The sequence below is a fragment of the Mustela lutreola genome, chromosome 7 (assembly GCF_030435805.1).
Source record: "Mustela lutreola isolate mMusLut2 chromosome 7, mMusLut2.pri, whole genome shotgun sequence".
NCBI lineage: Eukaryota > Metazoa > Chordata > Mammalia > Carnivora > Mustelidae > Mustela > Mustela lutreola.
Window position 1 is genome coordinate 121,571,496 of NC_081296.1, and position 25,617 is coordinate 121,597,112.

At 42.5% G+C, this 25,617-nt stretch overlaps 1 protein-coding gene across 2 annotated transcripts in view; it reads left to right on the top strand.

Moving 5' to 3' along the window:
* EXD2 (exonuclease 3'-5' domain containing 2) overlaps positions 1–18,685 on the top strand; it is a 54,145-nt gene extending 35,460 nt beyond the window's left edge. For both annotated transcript variants that reach the window (XM_059182429.1, XM_059182430.1), the window contains 5 exons: positions 7,049–7,380; positions 8,401–8,507; positions 8,755–8,890; positions 13,901–14,257; positions 17,227–18,685. In XM_059182429.1, the coding sequence (XP_059038412.1) occupies positions 7,049–7,380; positions 8,401–8,507; positions 8,755–8,890; positions 13,901–14,257; positions 17,227–17,443 (1,149 nt within the window). In that variant the 3' untranslated portion in view covers positions 17,444–18,685. The remainder of the gene's footprint in view (positions 1–7,048; positions 7,381–8,400; positions 8,508–8,754; positions 8,891–13,900; positions 14,258–17,226) is intronic.
* Positions 18,686–25,617: the final 6,932 nt, after the last annotated feature.

Genomic DNA, 25,617 nt, shown 5'->3' on the forward strand with positions numbered 1-25,617 from the left:
TGTAATTTTTTATTATGAACACAAATGAGTAATTAGAAAACCAGAGTGTTGTAAGACTTATTATAAGAAACAGTTAGTGGTTCTCCGTCTTCCTCCCACTCAATGGTAACCAATTTCATTTCTTCCTGGTAATTACCATTATATTTTTAAATTACATGCATATATTACTCTTTATTATTTTTCATATTATTTTTTGACTTCTTACAATGGAAGACATGATTTAGTACTCTTGTAATTCCTCTGTTCCCAGACAAATACTTTTCCCCTTCCATATCTTCCCAATATAGGTAAATCATCATTTTTATCAGATTAGTATCTACTTATATTGGTATTATTTATAGCTGAGCCACATAGGAAACTACAGTTTTTTTCTTATATAGCCTCTTGTTTTCTTGTGAGTAATAATTTGTACTTTTGTTTGCTTTCTTTTTTTTTTTTCTTTTTTAAAATTTTATTTATTTATTTGAGAAAGAGAGAGCACAAGTAGGGGGAAGGGCAAGGGACAAGGAGATACCCCGCTCATTGGGGACCCTGATCCCAAGACTCCCGAGATCATAACCTGAGCCTAAGGCAGACTTAAGGAACTGAGCCACCCAGGCACCCCCTAGCCACATTTTACATACTTGGTTGTTAAGGGTGTATTTCTGTCGCTGCAGAAAGTTCTGTAGGACAGTGCTATGTGTGAACTGACAGGAGGGGGAATTCAGTACTTCACAAATCAGAAGCCCAGTAGCAGTACAGCCGAAAGCTCTCACATTTATTACCGAACCAGCCTACTGGTGCAGAGGCATAATAACAGAGAAAAATCACTTCCCTGCTAAGACATGTCTGTCGGCCATGACAGGATAGAACACATGGTCTTCATGCAGCTTAATTAAATATGTGGTGCCAACTAGGTGTGCCACCTCATGAAGCGTGATGCCTTCTAGACCCAGTCTGGTTCTTCTTTAAAGATTTATTTATTTATTGGAGAGAAAGAAAGAGGGAGCACTCAGGTGAGTGGGGGGCAGGGGCCTCCTATTGGAATTATACCTGATTTTATTACCAGTTTTCACCCGAATCTACTGGGGAATGGGATGATTCTGCTTTTGTTTCTTGGCTGGGAATCACTTATTTCTGAAAGTCTTGTGAGAAAACATGGCAAGAGCCACACAAAGCAGATTGGTGGGCAAAAAGCTGTTTTCTTTGTTTTCTATCTACCTATTAACTGTTTCAAGCCCGGATTCTTTAATGGAACCCTATATCTTTTCTTGGCCGGTTCAGACACGTGAGGTGACTTACTCCTTTTGTTTTCCCTTGGAGCCCTCCCTTCCAGACAGAGTCCATCATCATCCTGCTTCCAGAGCTGCTGCCCAGCTCTGACCCTGGAATCTGCATTCACCATCAGCCTAGGGAGTCCTATCACCTTTCTTCTGGAGTAGATCCTCTGTCTTGCAAATTCCATGTCTTTTCCCTTCCTTGTCTTGGAGTACATTAAGAGAGGGAGCATAGGAAGCTCATTTGTGACACCCTCCATGTCCGAAAAGATATTGGCTTGCCTGTCTGTGAACTGATATTTTTGCTGAGTATGGCTATTTATGGTGAAAATCATTTTCCTTCAGAACTTCAAAGGTAATGTTCCCTGTCTTAGAGCTTCCAGTATTGATACTGAGCATGTCATTTGTTTTTCTTTCTGGAGAATCTTCATTTTATTCTTAGTTCTTAAAATTCATGATGGTATACATTAGTGTGGGCTATCTTCCATTTTAGTATTAGAAGCCAGTGGACCCTTTCAATCTATCTTTCAGTTAGAATTATTCTCATAATATTTCTATGAAAATTTCCCTCCCTTTTGTTTTTAGAACTCATATTATTTAGATGTTGGACCCCCTTGAATTGATTCTCTGATTTCCTAGGAAAAATATTTTCTCTCTTTGTGTTTTTTGTTTTACCTTCTAGGAAATTTCCCCAAGTTTGTCTTCTAACATTTCTATTGAATTTTTAATTATTCCTTTCATAATTGTAAGTTACAAGAGATTCTTGGTCTCCTCTGAATATTCACTTTTAAAATAGCTTTGTTTTTGTATAAGAGATACAGTATCTTCTGTTATCTTTGAGTATTAAAGATTTCTCAGGTTTTCTTCTTCCTTTATTTCTTCATTTTCCTCTGAGTTCCTTATTTGAAATGTTTGATTTGGTCTTTGTCTTTCACATGAAATATTTTTCTTAAATGTTTAGATCCTTGGCCGTCCATTCATATTTAAAGACACCTTAAAAAGTTGATTGGGCTCATCAACTATTGAATGAATAAGTAAAATATTGTATAGCCTTACAATGGAGTATTTTTCAGAAATACAAAGGACACATGGTACATGCATGGATGCATCTTGGGAACATTATGCTAAGTGAAAAAAAGCCAGTTGGAAAACATCAGATTCTATTTTTATGAAATGTTCAGAATATAAAAATCAATAGAGACAACATAAATTAATGGTTGCCTAGGGCTGAGAGACATTGAGGATGACTGCTACAGGGTATTAGGTTTCTTTTTGAGGTGATGGAAGTTTTTCTAACAACGCTTGTGGTGATGGGTTGTGCAGTTCTAGTTTACTAAAAACCCAGAATCTTGCACCATCTGAAAAGACATGTGTGGAACAATTGGAGACATTCGAATAGAACTGTGTATCATTGTACTTTGTCACTTTTAAAGCTCTTGGGTGTGGTAATCATGAGGTCATGTAGAAGAATGTCCTTGTTCTTAAGAAGTACACGCTGACGCATTTAGAGATGAAGGATCATAATCGCTGCAACTTAATTTTGAAATGTGTTCAGGCAAAAAAAAAGTGTGTGGTGTCCATATTATAAAGTGATAAAGCAGATATTGACGATTGTGAATGTCAGTTGGCATAATGCTTTTTTAAACTTTTTCTGTGGGTTTGAAAACTCTTAAAATAAAAAGTTGGGGAGGAAACGGTAATTGCTACCAATCTTAAAGCCAGATTTGTGATCCTTATTATTGTGAGAATTCAGAATTCCTAAAGACTCTTACTCATTCTTTTTTTTTTTCTTAATTTTTTAAGTTTATTTATTTTCTTTAGTAACCTCTACACCCGGCACGCGACTCGAACTTGCAATCCCAAGATCAAGGGTTGCACGTTCTTCCTACTGAGCCATCCAGGTGCCCCTGTTCATTCTTTATTTCAATAATGTTTATTGTTTATTTCATTCTAATTATAAACATAATGCTTAATGAGATTTTAGAAAATACAGGAAATCATGTTTAAATTTGAATTTTCAGAAATGGGTTGAGAACATAGCAAATAGAGCCAGGGCTTTTGACCACTGGGCGTTATTATCAATACCTGTAGATTACAGTCACATGTCAGTAACTGAAACTCTTTTTTCCTCAGGCTACTCAGTTTCTCCAGAGATGAATCATCTAGTCTTCTGCCCAAGAGGTATAAGCCCCTCTGCTTATATTCTGGTTGCTGAGTGGGGAAAGGTGTTGGTAGTTTCACCAAGCCATATGTATACTTTCCCATAATCCCTTTTCCAGGTGACACTTTGCCCCCACCCTGTGCCAGGTGTGGTATTACTAGATCCAGATCCTCTGTGAGTCAGCCATTATATGACTTAAACTTTTGCTCTTCTGGGGTTAGAGAAGGAGTCATTGCCACCCCTGGGGTATAAAGGAGAGGGTCTAGAGTCCTAAGTGTTCTTTATGGAAGCTTGCACCTTATCTTCTTGTTTTCATCCCTACTTGTACTTACTTTCACAGAAGTACCTGGTGCTTCCCATTCCTAATGCTTTGCCATTCTCTGTGGCTCAAATTGACTTGATTCTTGGATTTTTGGCTTACCACCCCCATAGGCCTAGATTTTAGCCTTCTCTTGTTTGCTGAGTTGGTCACCACTTGTTCATCCTTCCAAAATGTTATTATTGGAAAGATTTAGCTGGTATCTTCAGGTTAACATTATCCTGTAAGAGACTTTTGGGAGTCAGATTCTCTGAATTTGATTTCTGCAGCTATTTCTGACTTTCTGTGACTAGGAGAAAGTCACTTCTTTGTGTGTTGGTTGGTTGGTTTCTTTCTTTTAGCAGTTTTATTGAGGTATCACTTACATGCAATAACATTCAGACATTTAAAGTACACAGATCAGGGTACCTGGCTGGCCCAGTCTGTAGAGCATGTGACTCTTCTTCTCAGGGTCCTGAGTTCAAACCTCATGTTGGACATGGAACCCACTTAAAAAAAAAAGTGTACAAATCAATGTATTTTAGTATTTTTATAGAGTTGTGCAATCATCACCACTATCTAATTTTAGAACATTTTTATCCCCCAAAAAGAAACTCCGTAGTGATTAACAGTCACTCCCCATCCTACAGTCACTTCCCATCCCCTGCCACAACACCTTAACACTGGGCAATCACCACTAATCTACGTTTTGTCTTTATAGATTTGCCTATTTTGGACATTTCATATAAATGGAACCATACAATATATGGTCTTTTGTGATTGGCTTCTTCTTTTTTTTTTTTTTAAAGATTTTATTTATTTAACAGACAGAGATCACAAGTAGGCGGAGAGGCAGACAGAGAGAGAGGAGGAAGCAGGTTCCCTACTGAGCAGAGAGCCTGATGTGGGGCTCGATCCCAGGACCCTGGGATCATGACCTGAGCAGAAGGCAGAGGCTTTAACTCACTGAGCCACCCAGGCGCCCCTGTGATTGATTGGCTTCTTAATTTTGCATGTTTTTGTGGTTCATTCATGTTATAACATTTATTGGTAGTTCATTTCTTTTTATTGCTATGCAATAGTTCATTGTATGGATATACTACATTTTATTTATCCATTCATCAACTGGTGGGGATTTGGATGGCTTTCATTTTTTGGCTGTTATGAAAAATGCCACTATGAATATTTGTGTATAAAATTTTATGTGGACATATGTCATGTGTTTTTACTTATCTTGGATATATACCTAGGAGTGGAATTGCTGAGTCATAACCTTTATGTTTAACTGTTTAAGGAACTGCCAGACTGTTTTGCAAAGTAGCTGCACCATTTTATATTCTTACCAATAATATACGAAGGTTCAAATTTTACACATCCTTACCAACTCTTGTTATTGTCTATCATTTTGATTAGAGCCATCCTAGTAAGTATGAAATAGTATTTGATTGTGGTTTTGATTTACGTTTCCCTAGTGGCTGATGATGCTGAACATCTTTCCATGTGCTTGTTGACTATTTATGTATTTTCTTTGGAGAAACATCTATTCAGATCCTTTGCTCATGTTTTATTTTATTTTTAAAGATTTTATTTATTTGACAGAGACACAGTGAGAGGGAACACAAACAGGGGAAGTGGGAGAGGGAGTAGCAGTCTGCCTGCTGAGCAGGGAGCCTAATGTGGGGCTTGATCCCAGGACCCCCAGGATCATGACCTGAGCCGAAGGCAGACACCTAATGACTGAGCCACCCAGGCGCCCCTTTTGCTCATATTTTAATTGAGTTGTTTTTGTATTGTTGACTTCTGAGAGTTCTTCATATATTTTGAATGCTTGTCCCTTATTAGGTATATAATGTGTAAGTATTTCCTCCCATTCTTCAGGTGGTCTTTTCACTTATTTGACTGAGATCATCATTTGAAGCAAAAAATATTTTAATTTTGATGATGCCCAGTTAATCTATTTTTTTCGCTTATCACTTACGCTTTTGGTGTTGTATCCAAGAAATCATTGCCTACCCCAAGGTGATGAACATTTACTCCTATGTTTTCATTTACGAGTCTTAGGTTTTAGCTCTTACATTTAGGTTTATGACCCATTTTGAGTTCATTTTTGTGTGTGATATAAGGTAGGGGTCCAACTTCATTCTTTCACATGTGGTCATCCAGTTGTCTCAACAGCATCTGTTGAAAGTGCCTTGGTTTCCTTATCATTTGAAAACAGTTTGTTAAAAGAGCACTTTAAAAGAAAAATTTATTTATTTGAGAGAGAGAGTGAGACAGAGAGAATGAGCAGGAGGAGAGGCATGTTCCCGCTGAGCAGGGAGCCCAATGTGGGGCTCGATCCCAGGACCCTGGGATCATGACCTGAGCTGAAGGCAGACGTTTAACTGACTGAGCCACCCAGGTGCCCCTAGAAAACACTTTAAACTCTTCACATTCAAACACAGTTTTTTCCAGTGGGAGACAGCTGGGTGGTAGATTATAGATTGTTGAGTCTAGATGGAAAATTTTATCCAAACCTGTTTTATTCTAAAAGCATAATAAATCCTTCCTAATAGTATTATTTACCAGGCTTGGTTACTAAAGGTAAATTAAAGGAATTTTAAAGTCTTTACTCCCTTTTTTGGGAAAAGCTCTTAATGATAGTCTTGGCTACTTTTATTTATGACCAGCTCTCCTGTCAAGTTGTTTGGGAGAGTGACTTACCGTTATTGTTATGGTAGATTATACCATATAATCTGAAATTTATTCATTTCAGAAATGAGCCCTTGTGACTTTTGACTTGAGGCCCATGCTTGAAACCTGTTTGTTTTCCACATCTTATTAATAGGTATGGCAGGTTGTTTCTGATTGGCAATTACACAGACCTCTCAGTGAATCTTGTTTTCAGGTGGTCTAGATGTTGGCCACCTCCAAAGTGAATTTCATGGACTTGTCACACTTGTGGGGACTGCTCTTTTTTCTCAAATTACCAAACTTGAGAAAAGTCTGTCCATCAGGTTTGGTAACAAAGAGAAAGAAACTTCACTGGTTTGTATAGGTTAGGATTTTTGAATATTCAAAGTAAGTCATTATTTTAGCTAAAATAAGTTAACTTTAGCTAAAATAAGTTATAACATAGATAAGAAACATGAAGATTCATTATACTATTCAGTTTACTTTCATATAGTGCAAAATATTTCATCATAAAAGGTTTTTAAGAAGTACACAGTGCTTCGGGTATTGTACATCTTGAATTAGAATCCTGAAAGTTGTCTGTGTCTTTGTAACTGACTTGGCAATTGCTCTCTCTGGTGTGCCTTCCAGATTCCACTGATCTCTGACTTTTCTCTTCAGGTGATTTATGCTGCCAGGGATGCCCAGATTTCAGTGGCTCTCTTTCTCCATCTTCTTGGATACCCTTTCTCTAGGAATTCAACTGTAGACGAAAACGATGACCATGTGGGTTGGAGAAAAGTCTTGGAAAATTGCCAGGATATGGTAGACATCCCATTCCGAAGCAAAGGACTCAGCCGACTGGGGGAAGAGGTTAATGGGGAAGCAGCAGAAACTCAGCAGAAGCCAAGAAATAAGAAGTCTAAGACAGATGGAATGACGCCAGGCAACCACCAAGGGAAAGACCCCAGAAAGCATAAAAGAAAGCCCTTGGGGGTGGGCTATTCGGCCAGGTAACTGAGTTGTTCTCTGTCTGGTAGAGAGAGATGCAGAGGCCCAGCCTCCAGCAAAAGACATGATGCCTCATCTTAGGTCTGGGGAGAAGATTGTGTGGTAGGACGATGGTGCTCAAGGGGTTAATTTTTCCCCCCAGAGGTTAATTTTTTTTTTCCCTTTCCTTCAAGGACATTTAGAGCTAACCTTTGGTCTATTTATGTGTTTTCCTCCTTTTCCCTTCTTTTACTTTCTAATTTTTAGAATTGAGTGCCCATAAGGAGAGCTTAACCTAGCTTTGTCGCTGATCCTGGTATGATTTGAGCCCTATAACCTCTCCAGTTATAAATGAGGGTATAATTATTACTCCTTGCTTGCTCAGGATAGCTGTGAAAATGAATGGCATGAATTGCCTCATACATTTCAGGAGAAATGCATCATCTGATTTCCTGTTCATTTGGTATTTGATTATTTAGAAAGGCATCCAGCTCTAAGCCAATATTATTCTCTAACCAGTGAGAGTTTTTCTGTACAACTTAACGCCTCTGTTGCAGAAAGATGACTAATAAGTGCTTTGGAGTGGAAGTTTGGTCCCTGTAGCAGAGTGCCTTTAGGAATTGGATGATTAAATTGAAGCCAGTATTGCGTATGAGCCAGAAATAAACCCATGTGGCCCTCATTACTTTAGCTTGAAGTTCTTTAATTTTAATTTACTTTGTTTAACCCAATGATTACTCTGTAGAGCAGTGTTCTTGGTGCTCTGTTCCTGTTCGCTTTCACAACAGAGCTGTTGTATATATACTACCCAACTCACTCCTTGTTCCATAAATATAAAAACTAGCTAAACGAATTCATTTTTAGTTCCTAGCCCCATGAAGATGGAGGAACAATCAAGACTTTTTGCCCCATTAGTTTTTTTTCCATAAATATAATATTGGACCCTAGTGTTGAGAATAGCAGTCACTCAGAAGACAACATAGATCAAGCTACCTTGATCCATAGGTAGTTTCCAGTTTTATTAATCTCTCCTTTCCCTGCAGAAAATCCCCTCTGTATGATAACTGCTTCCTCCATGCTCCTGACGGACAGCCTCTCTGCACTTGTGACCGAAGGAAAGCTCAGTGGTACCTGGACAAAGGCATTGGAGGTGTGAGACTCACCTGTCCTTGCATTTGCATTTAGGTGCACGTGGGTATTGGCAGGAGTGAGGAGACAGAGAGACAAGGGGCAGGGAGGAACAGAAGAAGGCAGAACGACCTTGAGACAAGTGGGACATGGCTATTCAAAACCCAGAAATCCTACTCTCTGCCAGGACACTACAGAGAACATTTCAGGTGGGGCTTCTTTCCAGAGGGATGGGTGGGCAAATGCTGGTCTCTTATCTTTTCTCTCAGAGCTGGTGAGTGAGGAGCCTTTTGTGGTCAAGCTGCAGTTTGAACCCGCAGGAAGACCTGAATCTCCAGGAGACTATTACCTGATGGTTAAAGAGAACCTGTGTGTAGTCTGTGGCAAGAAAGATTCGTACATTCGGTGAGTGTGGGGTTCAGCCACCCAGATTGTCTGCCTCTGATGGAAGTTGCCTTTGTAGCCACATGTGGAGCCCTCAGGGGTCTTGGTTGAATCTGCCAATTTCGGCTGAGAGACGTGTCCATAGGGGTCATCTCAGTACTCCTGAGAACTTCTGCCATCTGTGTAGTCCTTTTCATGCTCTCCTGTCTGTCTTGGGTCCCATTCTTGGTTTCAAGAATGCAACATTTTTCTCAGTAACAGTTTGCTATAAAGAAAGTGGTTTCCCTTTGCTCATGAAAGACTGGAGACCCATGTCCTTCAGAAGCTGCCTTTTTCTATGTGTCCTTATAATCCTCCCATGCGTGGCTCACAACTTTCTGAGCCTTGATACTGCTCATGGAGTATAATATTGCGGGTCTGGTTCCAGCCCACCATAGTAAAGCAAATACCGCAATAAAGTGAATGAGTCAGGGGCACCTGACTGGCTTAGTCGGTGGAGTGTGCGACTCTTGATCTTGGGGTGGTAAGTTCAAGGCCCATGTTGGGTGTTGAGATTAATTAAAAGTAAAATCTTTAGGGGTGCCTGGGTGGCTCAGTCAATTAAATGGCCAACTCTTGACTTCAGCTCGGGACATGATCTCAGGGTGATGAGATCAAGCCGCATTGGGGTCCATACTGGGTATGGAGCCTCCTTAAGGTTCTCTCTCTCCCTCTGCTCCTATCCACTCATGCTCTGTCTTTTTCCAAAAATAAATAAATAAATAAAATCTTAATTTAATTTAATTTAATTTATTTATTTGACAGAGATGGACACAGCAAGAGCAGGAACACAAGTAAGGGAAGTGGGAGAGGGAGAAGCAGGCTTCCTGCTGAGCAAGAAGCCCGAGGCGGGGCTTGATCCTAGGATCCTGGGATTGTGACCTGAACTGAAGGCAGATGCTTAACAACTGAGCCACCCAGGCACCCTATAAATAAAATCTTTTAAAAAAAAAATGTGAGTCAAATGAATTTTCTGGCTTTCCCAGTGCATATAAAAATTGTTTATATTATACTCTGTACTGTTAGTTGTGCAGTAATGTTATGTCTAAAAAAACAATGTATATACTTTCATTTAAGAATACTTTATTGCTGGATGCCTAGGTGGCTCAGTCGGGTAAGCATCTGTCTTTGGCTCAGGTCATGATCCCAGGGTCCTGGGATCAAGGCCCATGTCAGGCTCCTTCCTCAGCAGGGAGCCTGCTTCTCCCTCTTTTCCCCACTTGCTATCTCTGTGTCTCCCTCAAATAAATAAATTAAAATATATTAAAAAAAAAAAAAGAATACTTTATTGCTGGGCGCCTGTCTCAGTTGGTTAAGCATCTGACTCTTGATTTTGGCTCAGGTCATGATCTCAAGGTCATGAGATCCAGCCCTACATCAGGCTCTGTGCTGAGCATGGAGCATCCTTGAGCTTCTTTCTCTCTCCCTCTACTTCTACCCCTTGTCCCCTCCTCACACTCTCTATATAAAACAAAACAAAACAAAAAACTTTACTGCTGGGGTGCCTGGCTGCCTCAGCCAGTAGAGGATGTGACTTTTGATCTTGGGGTCATGACTTCGAGCCCCATGTTGGGTATAGAGATTATTTTAAAAATAAATAAATAAATAAAAATACTCTATTGCTAAGAAATGCTAACCTCATCTGAGCTTTCAGAGAGTTGTAATCTTTTTGCTGGAGGAGATTATTGCCATGGTGTTGATGGCTGCTGACTGATGAGGGTGGTGACTGTGGCAGTTTCTTAAAATAAGTTAACAGTGAAGTTTGCTGTATTGATGAACCTCTCCTTCTTGAAGGATTTCCCTTAGCATGTGATGTTGTTTGATAGCATTTTGCCCACAGCAGAACTTCTTCCAAAATGGAGAGTTCTCACATTTTACCACTGTCTAGTCAACTAAGTTTATGTAATATGTTGTCATTTCAATAGTCTTCACATCTCAAGAAACCTCTTTCTTTGCTCATTCAACAAGAAGCAACTCCTCATCCTTGTAAGTTTTATTGTGGGATGAAACAGTTGCAGTAATTCACTTCCACCTGCAGGCTCCACTTCTAATTCCAGTTCTTTAGCTATTTCCACCACATCTGTAGTTACATCCTCCACCAAAGTCTTAAACCCCTCAAAGTCCTCCATAAGGGCTAGAGACTTCTGTTAATTAATGTTGGTATCTTCACCTCTTCCCATGAATCATGAATATTCTTAATGGCCTCTAGAATGGTGAATCCTTTCCAGAAGGTTTTCAGTTTGCTTTGCCAAGATCCATTAGAGGCATCTCTATTTATGGTAGCTATAGCCCTTATGAAAAGTATTTCTTAAATAATAAGGCTTAAAAATCAAAATTACTCTTTGATCAATGGGCTGCAGAATGGATGTTGTGTTAGCAGACCTGAAAAGATCATTAATTTCATTGTACATCTCTATCAGAGTTCTTGGGTAACCAGATACACTCTCAATGAGCAGTAATGTTTTATTTTACTTTAAAAAGATTTTATTTATTTATTTGAGAGAGGGAGGGAGAGAGAAATCACAGAGCATGAGTAGGGGCTGGGGGCCACAGGGAGAGGGACAAGCCAGCTCTCTACAGCAGGGGTCCTATGTGGGGCTCAGTCCCACAACCCTGGAATCATGACCTCAGCCAAAGGTAGACACTCAACTGACTGAGGCATGCAGGTGCCCCAAGCAGTAATATTTGAAAAGGAATTTTTTTTTTCCTGATTAGTAGTCCCAACAGTAGGCTTAAAATATTCAGTAAACCATGCTGTAAACAGATATGCTGTCATCCATCTAGAGAGTACAAGTGGAGTAGATTTAGCATAATTCTGAAGGGCTCTGGGATTTTGGGAGTGGTCCATAAGCACTGGGTTCAATTTAAAGTCACCAGATGCATTAGTCCCAAGCAAGAGAGTCAGTCTGGCTTTTGAAGTTTTGAAGCCAGGCATTGACTTCTCTCTCTCTTTATTATTATTATTTTTTAAGATTTTATTTATTTGACAGACAGAGATCACAAGGAGGCAGAGAGAAAGGAGAAAGCAGACTCCATGCTGAGCAGAGAGCCTGATGCAGGGCTCAATCCCAGGACCCTGAGATCATGACCTGAGCCAAAGGCAGAAGCTTTAACCCACTGAGCCACCCAGGCGCCCCTTGACTTCTCTTTAGCTATGAAAATCCTAGATGGCATCTTCTTGCAAGAGAAGGCTGTTTCATCCACAGTGAAAATCTGCTCCTACATGTAGCCACCTTCATTAATGATCTTAGCTGGATCTTCTGCATAATTTGCTGGAGCTTCTCCATCAGCACTTAGGGCTTCATCTTGTACTTTGATGTTTATGGATATAGTTTCTTTCCTTAAACTTCTTGAACCAACCCCAGCTAGCTTCAGAATTTTCTTCTGCAGCTTCCTCACCTGTCTCAGTCTTCACAGAATTGAAGAGAGTTCGGGCTTGGCTTGGATTAGGCTTTGGCTTAAGATAACTGTATGGCCAGTGTGATCTTCTGTCCCGATCACGAACCCTTCTCTATACCAGCAGTAAGGCTGTTTTGTTTGCACAGCATTTACATGTTTGCTGGAGCAGCACTTTTAATTTCCTTGGATAACTTTTCCTGTGCACTCACAACTTGGCTAACTGGAGCAGGAGGCCTAGCTTTTGGTCTGTCTTGGCTTTTGACATGCCTTCCTCACTAAACCTAATCATTTCTACCTTTTGATTTGAAGTGGGAGACATGCCACTCTTCCTTCCACGTGAGCACTTAGAGGCCATTGTAGTAGATTATTGATTGGCCTGAGAGCAATATTATTTCATCTCAAGGAATAAGGAGGCCGGAGGAGAGGAAGAGAGACATGGGAATGGCCGGTTGGTGAGGCAGTCAGAACACACACATTTATCTATTGAGTGCTCAGTCTTATGTGGGCATGATTCATGGCCTCCCAAATCAGTTACTATAGTGACTCCTAGGACAGTGATCTCACATCTGCACAAAAATATAATAATAAGGAAAAGGTACCAAAATGTGACACAGAGACACAAAGTGAACAAATGCTGCTGGGGGAAAAAAATGAGGCCAAGGGGTGCCTGGGTGGCTCAGTGGGTTAAAGCCTCTGCCTTCGGCTCAGGTCATGATTCCCAGGGTTCTGGGATCGAGCCCCACATTGGGCTCTCCGCTCAGCAGGGAGCCTGCTTCCCTCTCTCTCTGCCTGCCTCTCTGCCTACTTGTGATCTCTATCTGTCAAATAAAATAAATAAAATCTTAAAAAAAAATAAAACGAGGCCAATAGATTTGCCCGATGCAGAGTTGTCACAGACTTTCAGTTTGTAAAAAATGCAGTATCTGTAAAGTGCAGTAAAATGAGGTATGCCTGTTTTTGGATGACCTGAAGGCATACTTTGGCTCTACTCCCTGCCTTCAGTAGAGTAACTCACTCTCCTACTCTCCTCTTATAAAATGAGACAAATAGTTGTGTGCCAAGAGTTTTTCCTGAGAGCTCAGTTTTCCTTAGAAATTAACAATGGGCCTTGATGAGCCTGGAAATAGTTTGAGTAAGGGGTTCCTCAGATGAGAAAATTGTTTTTTTTTTTTTTTAAGTCACCAGGCTTCCAAAATTTCAGGAGTAGAGGGACCTGCTACATGCTTTGAGAGTTATTTTCCAGATGTTGAAGGTCATTAGAATTTCTTTTCATTTCTCTGATACTTTTCCTCTCTGGGAGCACAGTGTTTGCAAAGGTTGTTGTTAGCCTCCCTCTGCCTTGGCCCTCTGCTGCCTCTTGCTAGCACGTGGTATGAACTTGCTCCTTGAGGAGAGGAAACCAAGGCTCAGGTAGATAGGTAGGCCAAGAGTGGAAGAGGCAGTTTTGCCTTTATGTAGTCTCTGTTGGGTTGTGGTGCGTGAGGCTTCTCGGTCCTGTTTACGCCCAGAGGAGGATCCCAGCAGCCTGCCTGCTAGCTCCACCTGCGTTCTGTGTCGATGCTAACGAGTGCTGCTTCTGGGTGGGCTTGGCAGGAAGAACGTGATTCCGCACGAGTACCGGAAGCACTTCCCCATTGAGATGAAAGACCACAACTCCCACGACGTGCTGCTGCTCTGTACCTCCTGCCACGCCGTCTCTAACTACTATGACAACCACCTGAAGCAGCAGCTGGCCAGGGAGTTCCAGGCCCCCATCGGCTCTGAGGAGGGGCTGCGCCTGCTGGAAGATCCTGAGCGCCGGCAGGTACGGTCTGGGGCCAGGGCCCTGCTCAACGCGGAGAGCCTGCCCGCTCACCGAAAGGCGGAACTGCTGCAGGCGCTCAGAGAGTTTTACCACACAGACACAGTCACGGAGGAGATGCTTCAGGAGGCGGCCAGCCTGGAGACAAGGTACAGTGTACAGTTCCCGGTCGGGGAAGGGATTGGGGGACATTCTGGGGGCACTAGCTCCACCTGCTTAGCGGGAATGCCGGCCAGGCAGGGGCCAAGAGCCGTTTAGGCGCAGAGCATAGCCTCCTGTTACCCCATTGAGTATCTAATGGCTTAAAATACCATGGGGCTGGGATAGAAGAATCGGTGTGAGAGGTTCCTTTCCATAGGAGACTTGCCTTCTGTCCTTGACCCTTCAGGGTCATCTCTGTCCAGCCATTTTCATGATGAGCAGATGAGTTCAAATGCAGTGGAGCTCTGCCTTAGAGATTCTGTGCAGAAGTGAATCCTGAAGTCAGCAGAGGAGATGAAAATAATACTCAAAAAATAACCCCAAGTCTCTGAAGTTGCTTTTGAGTACAATGTACATGGCTTTCTGTCCCTTACCTCATCCAGGTCTTTGGGAACTGAGACCAATGGATTCATGTTTGCTGTCTCATCTGCATTCAGGGTACTGGCCCACCAAATAGAACTGGCCAGAATTGGTCTTACCATTCATACTATTCTCTTTTTCCTTCCTTCCTTTGCTTCCTCTCCTTCCCCATGAGTTGAACTCATGACTTAATTCAGTGTTCCTAAATGAGAAGCCGATGGCCCTGACAAATGAATGGGTACAGGGCTGAGGTGAAAGAAACTCTGGGCCCCCTGCTCCAGTTTTGCTTCCTGTTACCACTTTTCCAGGAGTACTAGAGCCCGAAAGAATTGCACTGATAAGTTCCCAAAACCGTGAGAGTGATGCTGCTTGGCTGTACTTCAGTTTCATTACCCCGGAATCTTAAAGATCGCAGCAAACATTTATCAAATGGTTGTAGGTGTCTTAATCTATTTAAATATATTTTTAAATATTTTGTTTATTTGTCAGAGGGAGAGAGCACAAGCAGGGGGAGAAGCTGGCAGAGGGAGGGAGAAGCAGGCTCCCCACCTAGCAGGGAGCCCGATGTGGGACTTGATCCCAAGGACCCTGAGATCAGGACATGAGCTGAAGGTGGATGCTTAACTGAATGAGCCACCCAGGCGTCCCAAGTTATCCTGCTCTATTTATCCAACCTAATAAACTTTCTATAAATTGTCTTAATCGGTTCTTCTAACAACCATTTGAAATAGGATTTAGATTTCTTACTGGTAACTGCTAGCATTATATCTTGCATTTGTTAAATATTTCGAAGTTAGAAAACAGTACTAATGAGTTTTGTCCTATTTTGATTCTTCCTAACTATTTTGTGAGGTTGTAGCATAGATGTTATTTTTTATGTTAGCTACCCTGAGGTTAAAGTTAAGTAACTTGCCAAGGTCCAATGAGAAATTAATGAGAATGGTTCCTCCAACCAATTCCCAGATGTATTTGCTAATACAACTAAACTTCCCCTTTCAGTCACAGACCTTTCTAACCAATCACCTTGCTGACTAGGATAGAGGGATGCTGGACTTGGCTGTCTGGACTGAGAAGAAGCTGTTTGGGGGAAGATAGGCAAGTTAGGGACACTTGTCAGCTAAGCAGTAAGGTGGCTGCAGATTTCTGGAGGGCACTGGTACTGCTGGAATGAGGGAGGGAGTGTTGGAAGGGAGGAATGAGAGTGGGGTATGAATGCAAGGAGGGGAACTGAGTCCATGGGGTAGGGACTTTCTCCGGAAAAGTAGTTGTTACTCACAGGAAGTGAAAGCACTGTTTGCAGGACATCCGAGGACTTTTAAGGCTTCTCTGCTTAGTTAGGAAGAGGGCAAGGATTTATCTTCCCATTAAACAGCACCGGCTGCACAACTGAGTATTTCATGGGACCAAAACACATCTCTCGTGATATGGTTTGGCTTTTTTTTTTTTTTCCAAAGACTTTGAGTAATCTCTACACCCAACATGGGGTCTGAACTTACAACCCCAAGATTAAGAGCTGCATTTCTACTGACTGAGCCAGCCATGTGCCCGAAGATTTTTATTTGTTGATTTTTTTTAATTAATCTCTCGGTCCACCGTGGAGCTCGATCTCATGACCATGTGATCAAGAGTCACATGTCCTACTGACTGAGTCAACCAGGCACCCCCATCTTTTTTTAATTTCAATTTTTTAAAAGTTGAAGTGTAGCTGACACAACATTGTGACACATGATGCACAGTGTTATATTAGTTTCAGGTATACAACAGTGATTCGACAAGTTTATGTGTTATGCTATGCCCACCACAAGTGACGCTCCCATCTGTCACCTTAGAATGCTATTACAACACCACTGACTACTGCCTGTGCTGTATGGTTTGGCACTCTTCCTGTGAGAAAGGAGGCACTAAAGAAATGTCCCACCTTGCATTTTTACATGTATGTATTCCAGCGTTTGAAACATAAGAACACACAGGGTGATTTAGCAGCGCCATATAAATACTGAGTATGGTTGAGAAGGACAAGCTGGTACCTGAGTAACCCCGGAGTAAATAAAAAAACAACGTTCTTCACTCATTGTCAGCCAGACAGTGCGGCTCCTGTAGTGGGGGCTGAGCTTCCGGCAGTGGCCTCCCACAAATATAGCTCAGAATCCCCAAATATCTTCTGTCAGATTGTGTGCAGTATGTCCAAATGACTTCTTAAAATGGCAGATGTAGGAAAGATGCTTTAAAAAACATTAAAGTAGGGGGCGCCAGGGTGGCTCAGTTAAGCATCTGCCTTTGTCTCAGATTATGACCCCAGGGTCCTGGGATTGAGCCCCAATCAGCGGGGAATCTGCTTTTCCCTTTGCCTCTGCCACCCCACACCCTGCTTGTGCTCACGTGCTCTCTCTCAAATAAATAAAATTTTTTAAAAAGCACTAAAGGAATCAACCTTTAGAAGTCCAGGAACCTCCTGATCTAACATTGTGGGAGCCCCCTGGCCCACAGCATTTGGAGCCGTCTGTGACACCGTCCTGTGCTTGTCTTCCTCAGACCCTTGTGCTTTGTGTCTTGCCAGGATTTCCAACGAAAACTACATTCCTCATGGGCTGAAGGTGGTGCAGTGCCACAGCCAGGGCGGGCTGCGCTCCCTCATGCAGCTGGAGAGCCGCTGGCGACAGCACTTCCTGGACTCCATGCAGCCCAAGCACCTGCCCCAGCAGTGGTCAGTGGACCACAACCATCAGAAGCTGCTCCGGAAATACGGGGAAGACCTTCCCATCAAGCTGTCCTGAGAGCTGCTCTCCTCCCAGGATGGCTGGGAAGCTGAGCCAAGGTGGGAAAGTCACCTCTTCCTGTGTCATTAATTGTCAGAGCCTAGTGTCACAACGGAATGCTAACTCATGCCAATCCCAGGATGCTTCTGGTGGAGGCGGGCTGTTGCTTCAAGGGGAGCTTATGGTTTTGGATTTTACTTGGGCAGAGTGAGAATTCCTTTTGCTTCCCTCTTATTATTTGTGGACAAAAGGGCCTTGGCCTTTATTTTACTTTCCTTCTTTTGCTTCCTGTGCACAGACAGCAGATGAAGGATTCTCCCCTGAAGTGACTTTTCAAGACGCTCAGGTTTTTAATACATTTCTTCCCTGCCCGGTATGTTGTTTTTTCTCAAACAGGGGCAGTCAAGTATTTTAATCCCATTGGGTTAGGACAGGAGAAATTCTTGCAGAGGTTGGAGAGGTGAACAGGAGTCAGATTCATTTCCCCAGTTCAAGCTCATAATTATAAATTCCTTAACTTCATGCCCTCCCACATCTCACCTGGTTGAGATCCATCCCATCTAGGTCACTTCGGTTTATTTCCATACTTGAGGATGCTCCCCTTTACACAGCCAGGACCAAAGCAGCGATTTCCTGCCATATGCTTCCACCCTAACACTGGAGGAAATCCTTTTCTGGAAATAGGCCTTCTAACTGGGTGGGGCAGAAAGAGGTACAAGCATCATCTCTCAAGAGAACTTTGATATTTGCTTCGCTGTCCCTTTCATGCTGTTTGTTGTCTATTCATTGCAATCCTCGTGTCCAGAACTGCAAGGTTTTCTAGCTGAATCTCCTTCTGAGAGGAAGATTCTCTACTCTCAGAATCAGTGTCACGTCCCTTCCGTGTTCTGTGTTCCTTCCGATTTGTAATACTGACCTCTTTTCAACACTTAATTCTCTCTTGGAGTCCTTTGGTCGGATTGCGTTGGGAGGATTTCTCCACCCGCTCTCGTGCGTGGGACTCTGAGATTAATTCATATACTTAGATGTTCAGAACAGTGGTGTTTCATCTCTTTATGTGAAGCCACCACTTTGAGCATAAATTATTAGTGATTAGCAGTTTTTCTAAAGTATGAGGAAAGGTTTTTTTTTACTTGACAAGATCGTAACAAACTTAGTGATTTTATGGCCAGAATCCAACAGGAGCTGTTTTGAAATTGTGCCCAAGTTGGTGATGGTTGCTCTAACACTCATAAATAAAACTTCTAAGCACAAAGCTCACTGACTGTAAATGTAAAACTTTTTTTCTTCTCGGCTTTGTAAAATCAGTAAATATTCTTGGGGGAGGAGATATTCACCCCTGGCGTCCCTGCTGTGGGCAGAAGCATGGCACGCACACAGGTACACCACGCACAGCGAGCACATGGACGTACCACGCACACGGACGTACCACGCACGGCGTGCGCCACGACGTACCACGCACAGCGCGGCTTCAGCCCATCAGCGGAGCGTCCGCAAACGGGTGTGCGTTTTGTTCGTCCGCCGCTTTGTGCCCTCTTGCCCCCAAACAGGCATTTTGGGGCTCTAAACTAGAGATCCTTGAAGATGAACAATACCAGCCTCTTCCAGGACCGTATGTTCAGTGGGGTAGGTCATTGTGGGCCATGTGCTCAGTGGCTGGACCCCATGCTCCGGAGTCCGGGGGTGAACCATGGGGCGTCACGGGTGGGCGTTAGAGTGGTCAGGCTTGCCACAAGGTGGCACTCACAGATTCTGTTTTATAGTCAGTCTTGAGAAATAGGGCTTTTATATATGGTTCCTGAACACAGCTGATGACTTATGTTTCCAGATCCGTGTAGCTGATTTGGGGCCATTTGAATAGGGTTACCAGAAAAACTTCCTCTGAAACTGGGAGTAGGGTGCTTTCATTTTCATTCCTTGTGATCCTCATGCTAAGAGGGGAGAAACATGAGGTTATTTAGGTGCGGTGGTTGCTGTAGGAAGAAGGAATGGATTCTCCAGCAGAGCTGTGGGCCACCAGAGCCATCAGGCACCGTAGAAAAGGAGGCTAGACTGGCACACAAGATTCCTCACCCTTCTCAGAAGTTACTGTGTGGATTTGACTCTTCATTCTCTTGAGTCAGCCCTTAGCACCCTTTCCTGAAGACTGACAGTGGTGACCTTGAATGAGATATTTTAGGGCAGGCATATTATAAAAGAAGTATTTATTGCAGTGTATGTTCATGAGAAATGAGTCTAAAGAAGGAGTAAAAAATCATCCATCTTCCCTCCATCTAGAAAAGAGCTAACCTTTGCTGGGATGTCCACAAATTTCCTTCACTATTTAAAAATGTGTGAAATACAAACAGAATTCAGAGTCATGTACATATAGACTGTGACATCCTATTTTTTACCCATCACTTAACGTGGTACCACAAATAATTAATTTCCTGTACCCCTCATCTTTGAAAGTAGATTCGTAGTGACTCTTCCATACTTCAGTTGTCCATTCCCACACTGTTGAAATTTTGGTTGTTTCAGATCCTTTGTTAATGTCAGTGATGTTGTGTTGAACTGTCTTTTGAATAAATCTTTGACTATATCTTTGATAATTTATTTAGGATAGAATTCTAGCGATTGGATGGGGCAGAGGAGGTCTCACATTTCTGGAGTGAGTACCAATTGATATCACCTTTTAGGAGCATATATCAAGGGACTGCTTCTCTCTAACCCTTTAGCTCGTGTCCCAGTACATTTACTGAGCCTCCATGTGAACAGTAGTGAGAGGACAGGGTCATGGCAAGGGCCTCCGAATGTACCCGGATCATTGTGTTTCTAGGCTTAGAGTCTTCTCTCTGTCTCCTCTTTATCTCCCGTCCTTTATTGACTCATTTCCCCTTGTAGTCAGTGTTTTTTGGAAACACTATTTTAAAATAAAAACTTAAAATAAAAGTTACAGACAGGTCTTTTTTGTGTGTATGATACACAGCAGTGATTTGCCATCCTAAAGTGAACAAGGCACAATGTTCAGGGATTTGTTGCTTTTTAAGAGTGCAACCATAAGTTACTTATTCTTATCCATGTCACGGATGGAGATCAGATGACAAAATGTGTTCTGTTGAAATAAAGCCATTTTAATCCCTCATTTTAGACTCTTAGGAGCCCAGCAGGCAGAAAGAGCTTTTATTTGGCTTCCTTTCTTACCTGTTAGTGTGGGGCCCTAACATTTGACTATAATCTGAATTCTCAGTTTACCTTACCTCTCTTGAGTTTTTCATTCATTTGTTGATCGTTTTCCTTCTTTTTTTCCCTTCATCATGTCCCATCATCACGCTATCACTTTTTACTGTTAAAGAAGACAGTTTCTTGGTTTGCTAGTTTACTAATTGTTACATATTTTAAAAGAGTCCTTCTTCTTGATCTTTTGTCTTTTCTGTTGCTAAGTGGCCATTTTTAGAATGCCTCATCTTTCAGGAATACAGTGGGAATCAGTTTTTCTTGGGTGAGATAAGCCGAAAGAGGGTGTAAGAATGACATTGCTGTGATGAACTCTTGATCTGAATAATGTAAATATAATACATAGTCCCCAGAATATTTTTGCTTTGGAATTCAGTGATATACTTTAGCTATTCACCAAGTTACCTCCTCATGCTGAAGCCTTATACCTTCTTCTTGTCCCCAGTCCCGGAGCAGTTTCATATCCAGTGATGGTCTGGGGTTTACATGCAGCCGGGCAGCTTGCTTGTTCCAATTACCTATCCTTCCAGCCTGCTAGGAGTTGCTTTAGTCACCCCCCATCCCCTGCCTTTTGCTTGAGGCACCAAGGCCCTCTCTTGAATGCCAGCATGTTATCTGGGAAAGTGGGAAGTACATTAGTATTTCTAACGAGGTTTGTCTATATAGCCCACTCTTGTTGGAGGTCCCTAGATACTGTGGGTAACTAGACCAAATGGGTCATCATTTGAGGGATAATCAGGAATTGACTTCCTTTGCACAGGAATAGGGAATATCAAAGGACCTGCTTCACGCATCCTGTGTTGCATTCTCTTCAGATGTAGTATATACTGCCTTAAAAGGTCATTTTCTGCTCTGAATGGAAGTAATTTCCCTGCCTTCCAGACTGAATCCAAAGCATTTACCCTCCTTCTAGCTTCCTTATTTGTTATTAATTCTTGCATTTTCCTCTTGCTAAGTGGGTAGTCTGTTGCCTTTTCTGCCTGCATAAGCTCCAAAAGCTGCTGAGTTTGGAGTCAGCATTAATATAAGCATGATGTGTGGTCCAGAATATTCCTGAGTAGGAGAGGCTACTTTTACTGTACTCCTGCTTCCCAAAGATCTCCCTTTTCAGGCTTCAACATGCTGGGGCAGAGTTGGGATTCTGACTCTCCAGGCCACAAGGGTATCCATTAAGTCTTGGATAAGAATCAAACATTTGAGCTTAGTAAGCTAACAGCTGAAAAGAAATGGGAGATTAAGATATGGGTAGTTTTAAAAGAGATATGTTTATTTGGTTCATGGGTTGATGGGGTTGTAGCCCATGGACTTAATGTTCTATTTTGCTTTTCCCTGTACTCAGTTCTATTGTGTGTTAAAGGATTAGAGGAACAGCCTGGTGACCTAGGTTTTGGTTCTGGCCATTACCTGTATATCTTTGGACTAATCACTTAACTTTTCTGGGCTCCTTTCTTTACCAGTAAAGTTAGAAGTTAAGATTAGATGTGCTGTAAGGACCCTCCTAGCTGTAGCATTCGGCAATACATCCCACTGTTTCTTATGTGGCGCTTTCCCTTGGAAGCTGTGTACCTTCTGCTTCATCGTTGCACACCCTCATCCCGCCCCCAGCTCTGGGAATGGAGACTATGCATGGAAAGAGGGGGAATGAGGGAAGCAGGATGCCACACCATGTCCTCCTGGCCTCATTGACTAGAGAGAAGCCTGGTTCCTCCATCTGGTGTTCCACCTGAGGCCAAAATATACTTCTCACCAGAGGTGTGCTGTCTGTGGCCTTAGGAACTCACAGTTCACTATTCAGCAATAAAGAAAGAGGAGAAATTTGTATCTTCAGTTGCATTGCTTGTGCTGTAAGGTTTAACAAGAGATAAGCACAAAATGGAAATGAGGCAAGTTTGCCAAGTGTTGTAGATGGGAAGATATTGAGAAAAAAGGAATGAGTGTTTCTCATTTTAAGGATAGGAGAAATTAAGACTATACTATAGAGGACTGAATAGAATTAGGTACTTTAAAAGGAAAACATTAAACCAATGAGTTAAAAATATTCTCTCTTTTTTTATGTTGTCATGACTGCCTAAGAAAATTTGAGGGATCCAGTGTTAACACATTGTTACCCATCCATAAGTCCTAAGACATGATCACCTCACAGGGAGACTGGGAAGTTTCTGGGGCCTGCATCTTGTATAACCCTGACTGGCCTTGGACTTTGTCCCTCTTACCTTTGGCATCTATAAGACAGACATGCATAAAATATAGTTTATATTCTATAAACTGGTGAAAGACATTTCTGTGTATCTATATCTGTTCCCTATAACCTGACAAAAAATATGTTTCCCTGTTCCTTTTTGTGCTTCGTTCAGTCCCAAAGAGGGTGTTGGTGTATTGGCTTTTCTTTGTGTAGCACATATTTGGACCAAATATGCTAAGCTTGCAGCTCTTTTTATAATAGTTACCCAGATACAGACATGAGCCCCCATTTTCTATCAAATTATGGTCACTTTGTTGCATTTTGTTGCAGTTTAGTTCCAGAAAAAGTAACCAGATAGCCAAAAGGGAGGTTAAAGTATATTTCTTTGCCTCTGATGGATGAACCCTAACTTCATCTAAAATTCTGACATCTTCCATCATATCCCATAGAGCCAACTAGAGTCCCAGCAAGCTAGCTTAGTTTTTTTTTTTAAATTAAAGTAGGTATGTATGGGCCCTGGAGGTTTGGTAGGCCTGAGCTGTAGCGACATACATGCAACTTCCTCTGAGTTCTTGGATGCAATGAGCAGGACTAATGTTGGCTCCAAAAAGGGACAGAAGATGGCTTGGGGTTAGTTTTTCTTTTTTTAAATGTTACACAAGTGCAGAGCAGTTGGCTGCCGTCCCCCTCTCAAACCATCAGCAGAGCTTGACCTTGGCCAAGATTTTGCCTCATCTTCTCGGCATCTCAGCACAGAGTTGCGTTTCAGCCGTGGAATGCTTAACCAAAAGCACATGCTGTAGTGATGGTTTCCAAAGAGCAAGTTTTTGCAGAAAGTCTACACCGTGTTGTCTTCTCAAAACACTAGTTTTCTCTGAACCACCTACCCAATAAACTCCAAATGGCGATTCTTTGACTCATTCTTTCTTCACAAAGGCTAAGCTTTTTGATGTTGTTAATAATACTTTATTGAAGCACAGTGTAATGAACATACAATGAAGTACAAATCTTTTTTTTTATTTTATTTTATTTATATGACAGAGATCACAAGTAGGCAGAGAGGCAGGCAGAGAGGGAGAGGAGGAAGCAGGCTCCCTGCTGAGCAGAGAGCCCGATGCAGGACTCGATCCCAGGACCATGAGATCATGACCTGAGCCAAAGGCAGTGGCTTAACCCACTGAGCCACCCAGGCGCCCATGAAGTACAAATCTTGAGAGTACTCTGTGAATTTTGACAAATTGTATGCAGCCATTTAACCATTCAGGGCTGGGGTTTCTTTCTTCCTTTTCCTTTCTTTCTTTCTTTCTTTTTTAAAAGATTTTATTTATTCATTTGACAGACAGAGATCACAAGTAGGCAGAAAGAGAGAGAGAGAGGAGGAAGCAGGCTCCCCGCCAAGCGGAGAGCCTGAGAATCCTGGGATCATGACCCGAGCCGAAGGCAGAGGCTTTAACTAACTGAGCCACCCAGGCACACACCCCCCCTTTTTTTTTTTGAGCAGCCACTTATCACAGCCCTTTGTTGGCCTAGACTAGGTCTGCAGGACCTTCCCACCCAAACCTGGGGCTATATGCTCCCACCTCCTGGCCTAGGACAGCCTGGCTCTTGGGAGCACCTTAGCCTGCCCAGAGATTATAACCTCCTCTAAGTCCCTTAGCCAGGCCTGAAGATGAAGGGGCAGCTAGAAGCCCCAGGGCAAGGGCCCTGCCCTCTCCCACAGGCTGAGGAAGGTTTCAGAAAAGGCCATTCACTGCCCAGTGGTGCAGGGAAAGGAAAATGATGATTTGGGAAGTGAGGGGCTAGACAGTGAGTGAACAGACACTCATGATTGGGAATCACGTGAGAAAAGGGTGCCCGGTCTGCTCCTCAGTGTGAGAGAGTCAGTCATTGTGCACATTCCACACCAGCATCTGGCTCACCTCTGTCATGCTGAGCACATGGAAACCTTCACATTCCAGCTTGTCCAGGATCATGTGGGGAAGGTCACTGATGAAGTACTCAAAAATTGTTTCCCAACACACTTCTCTTTGAGGCCCCCCAGATGCCACATCAGCTCTGGAACTGAGGGCTCAGCACCCACTAGGTTGAGGCCCACTTCTTTGTGGATCTGGGTGCTGATGAGCAGGTAGGGCGTGATGCAAGAGTCCCAACCAGGCCCCTACCCAGGGCTTTGGGCTCAGGGCACATGCCAACCCCACCAGCTCCAGGACAGTCCTAAGTCCAGTTACTCCAGCTCTCAGGGCTTGAGTTTCCTTCCTTCCTTCCTTCTTTCTTTCTTAGATTTTATTTTTTCATTTGACAGAGAGCAAGAGAGAGACCATAAGAGGGGAGAAGGTCACAGGGAGAAGCAGACTCCCTGCAGAGCTGGGAGCCTGATGAGGGACTCGATCCTGGGACTCCAAGATCATGACCTGAGCCAAAGGCAGTCGCTTAACCAACTGAGCCACCTAGGCACACCGGAGCTCAGGTTTCTTATATTACATGAAACATCTATTCTGATGATGTATGGCCTTGGATTGGAAGGTTGTACATTCATCAACCTGAGCAAATTATTATACGAGTGCAAATCCAGGTGAAAACATGAAGAACTGGTAGTCTTGAGTCTGGGCAGTTTGCTCTTTTGTCATATGTAGTTGTTGTGTTTACTGCAACTCTTCACGATACTTGTTCTTTACAAATTACTTTTGAAAATAGGTAATGTGGGAGCACCTGGGTGGCTCAGTTGGTGAAGCATCTGTATTTGGCTCTGGTCATGATCCCTGGGTCGGGATCAAGCCCCACATTGGGCTCCTTA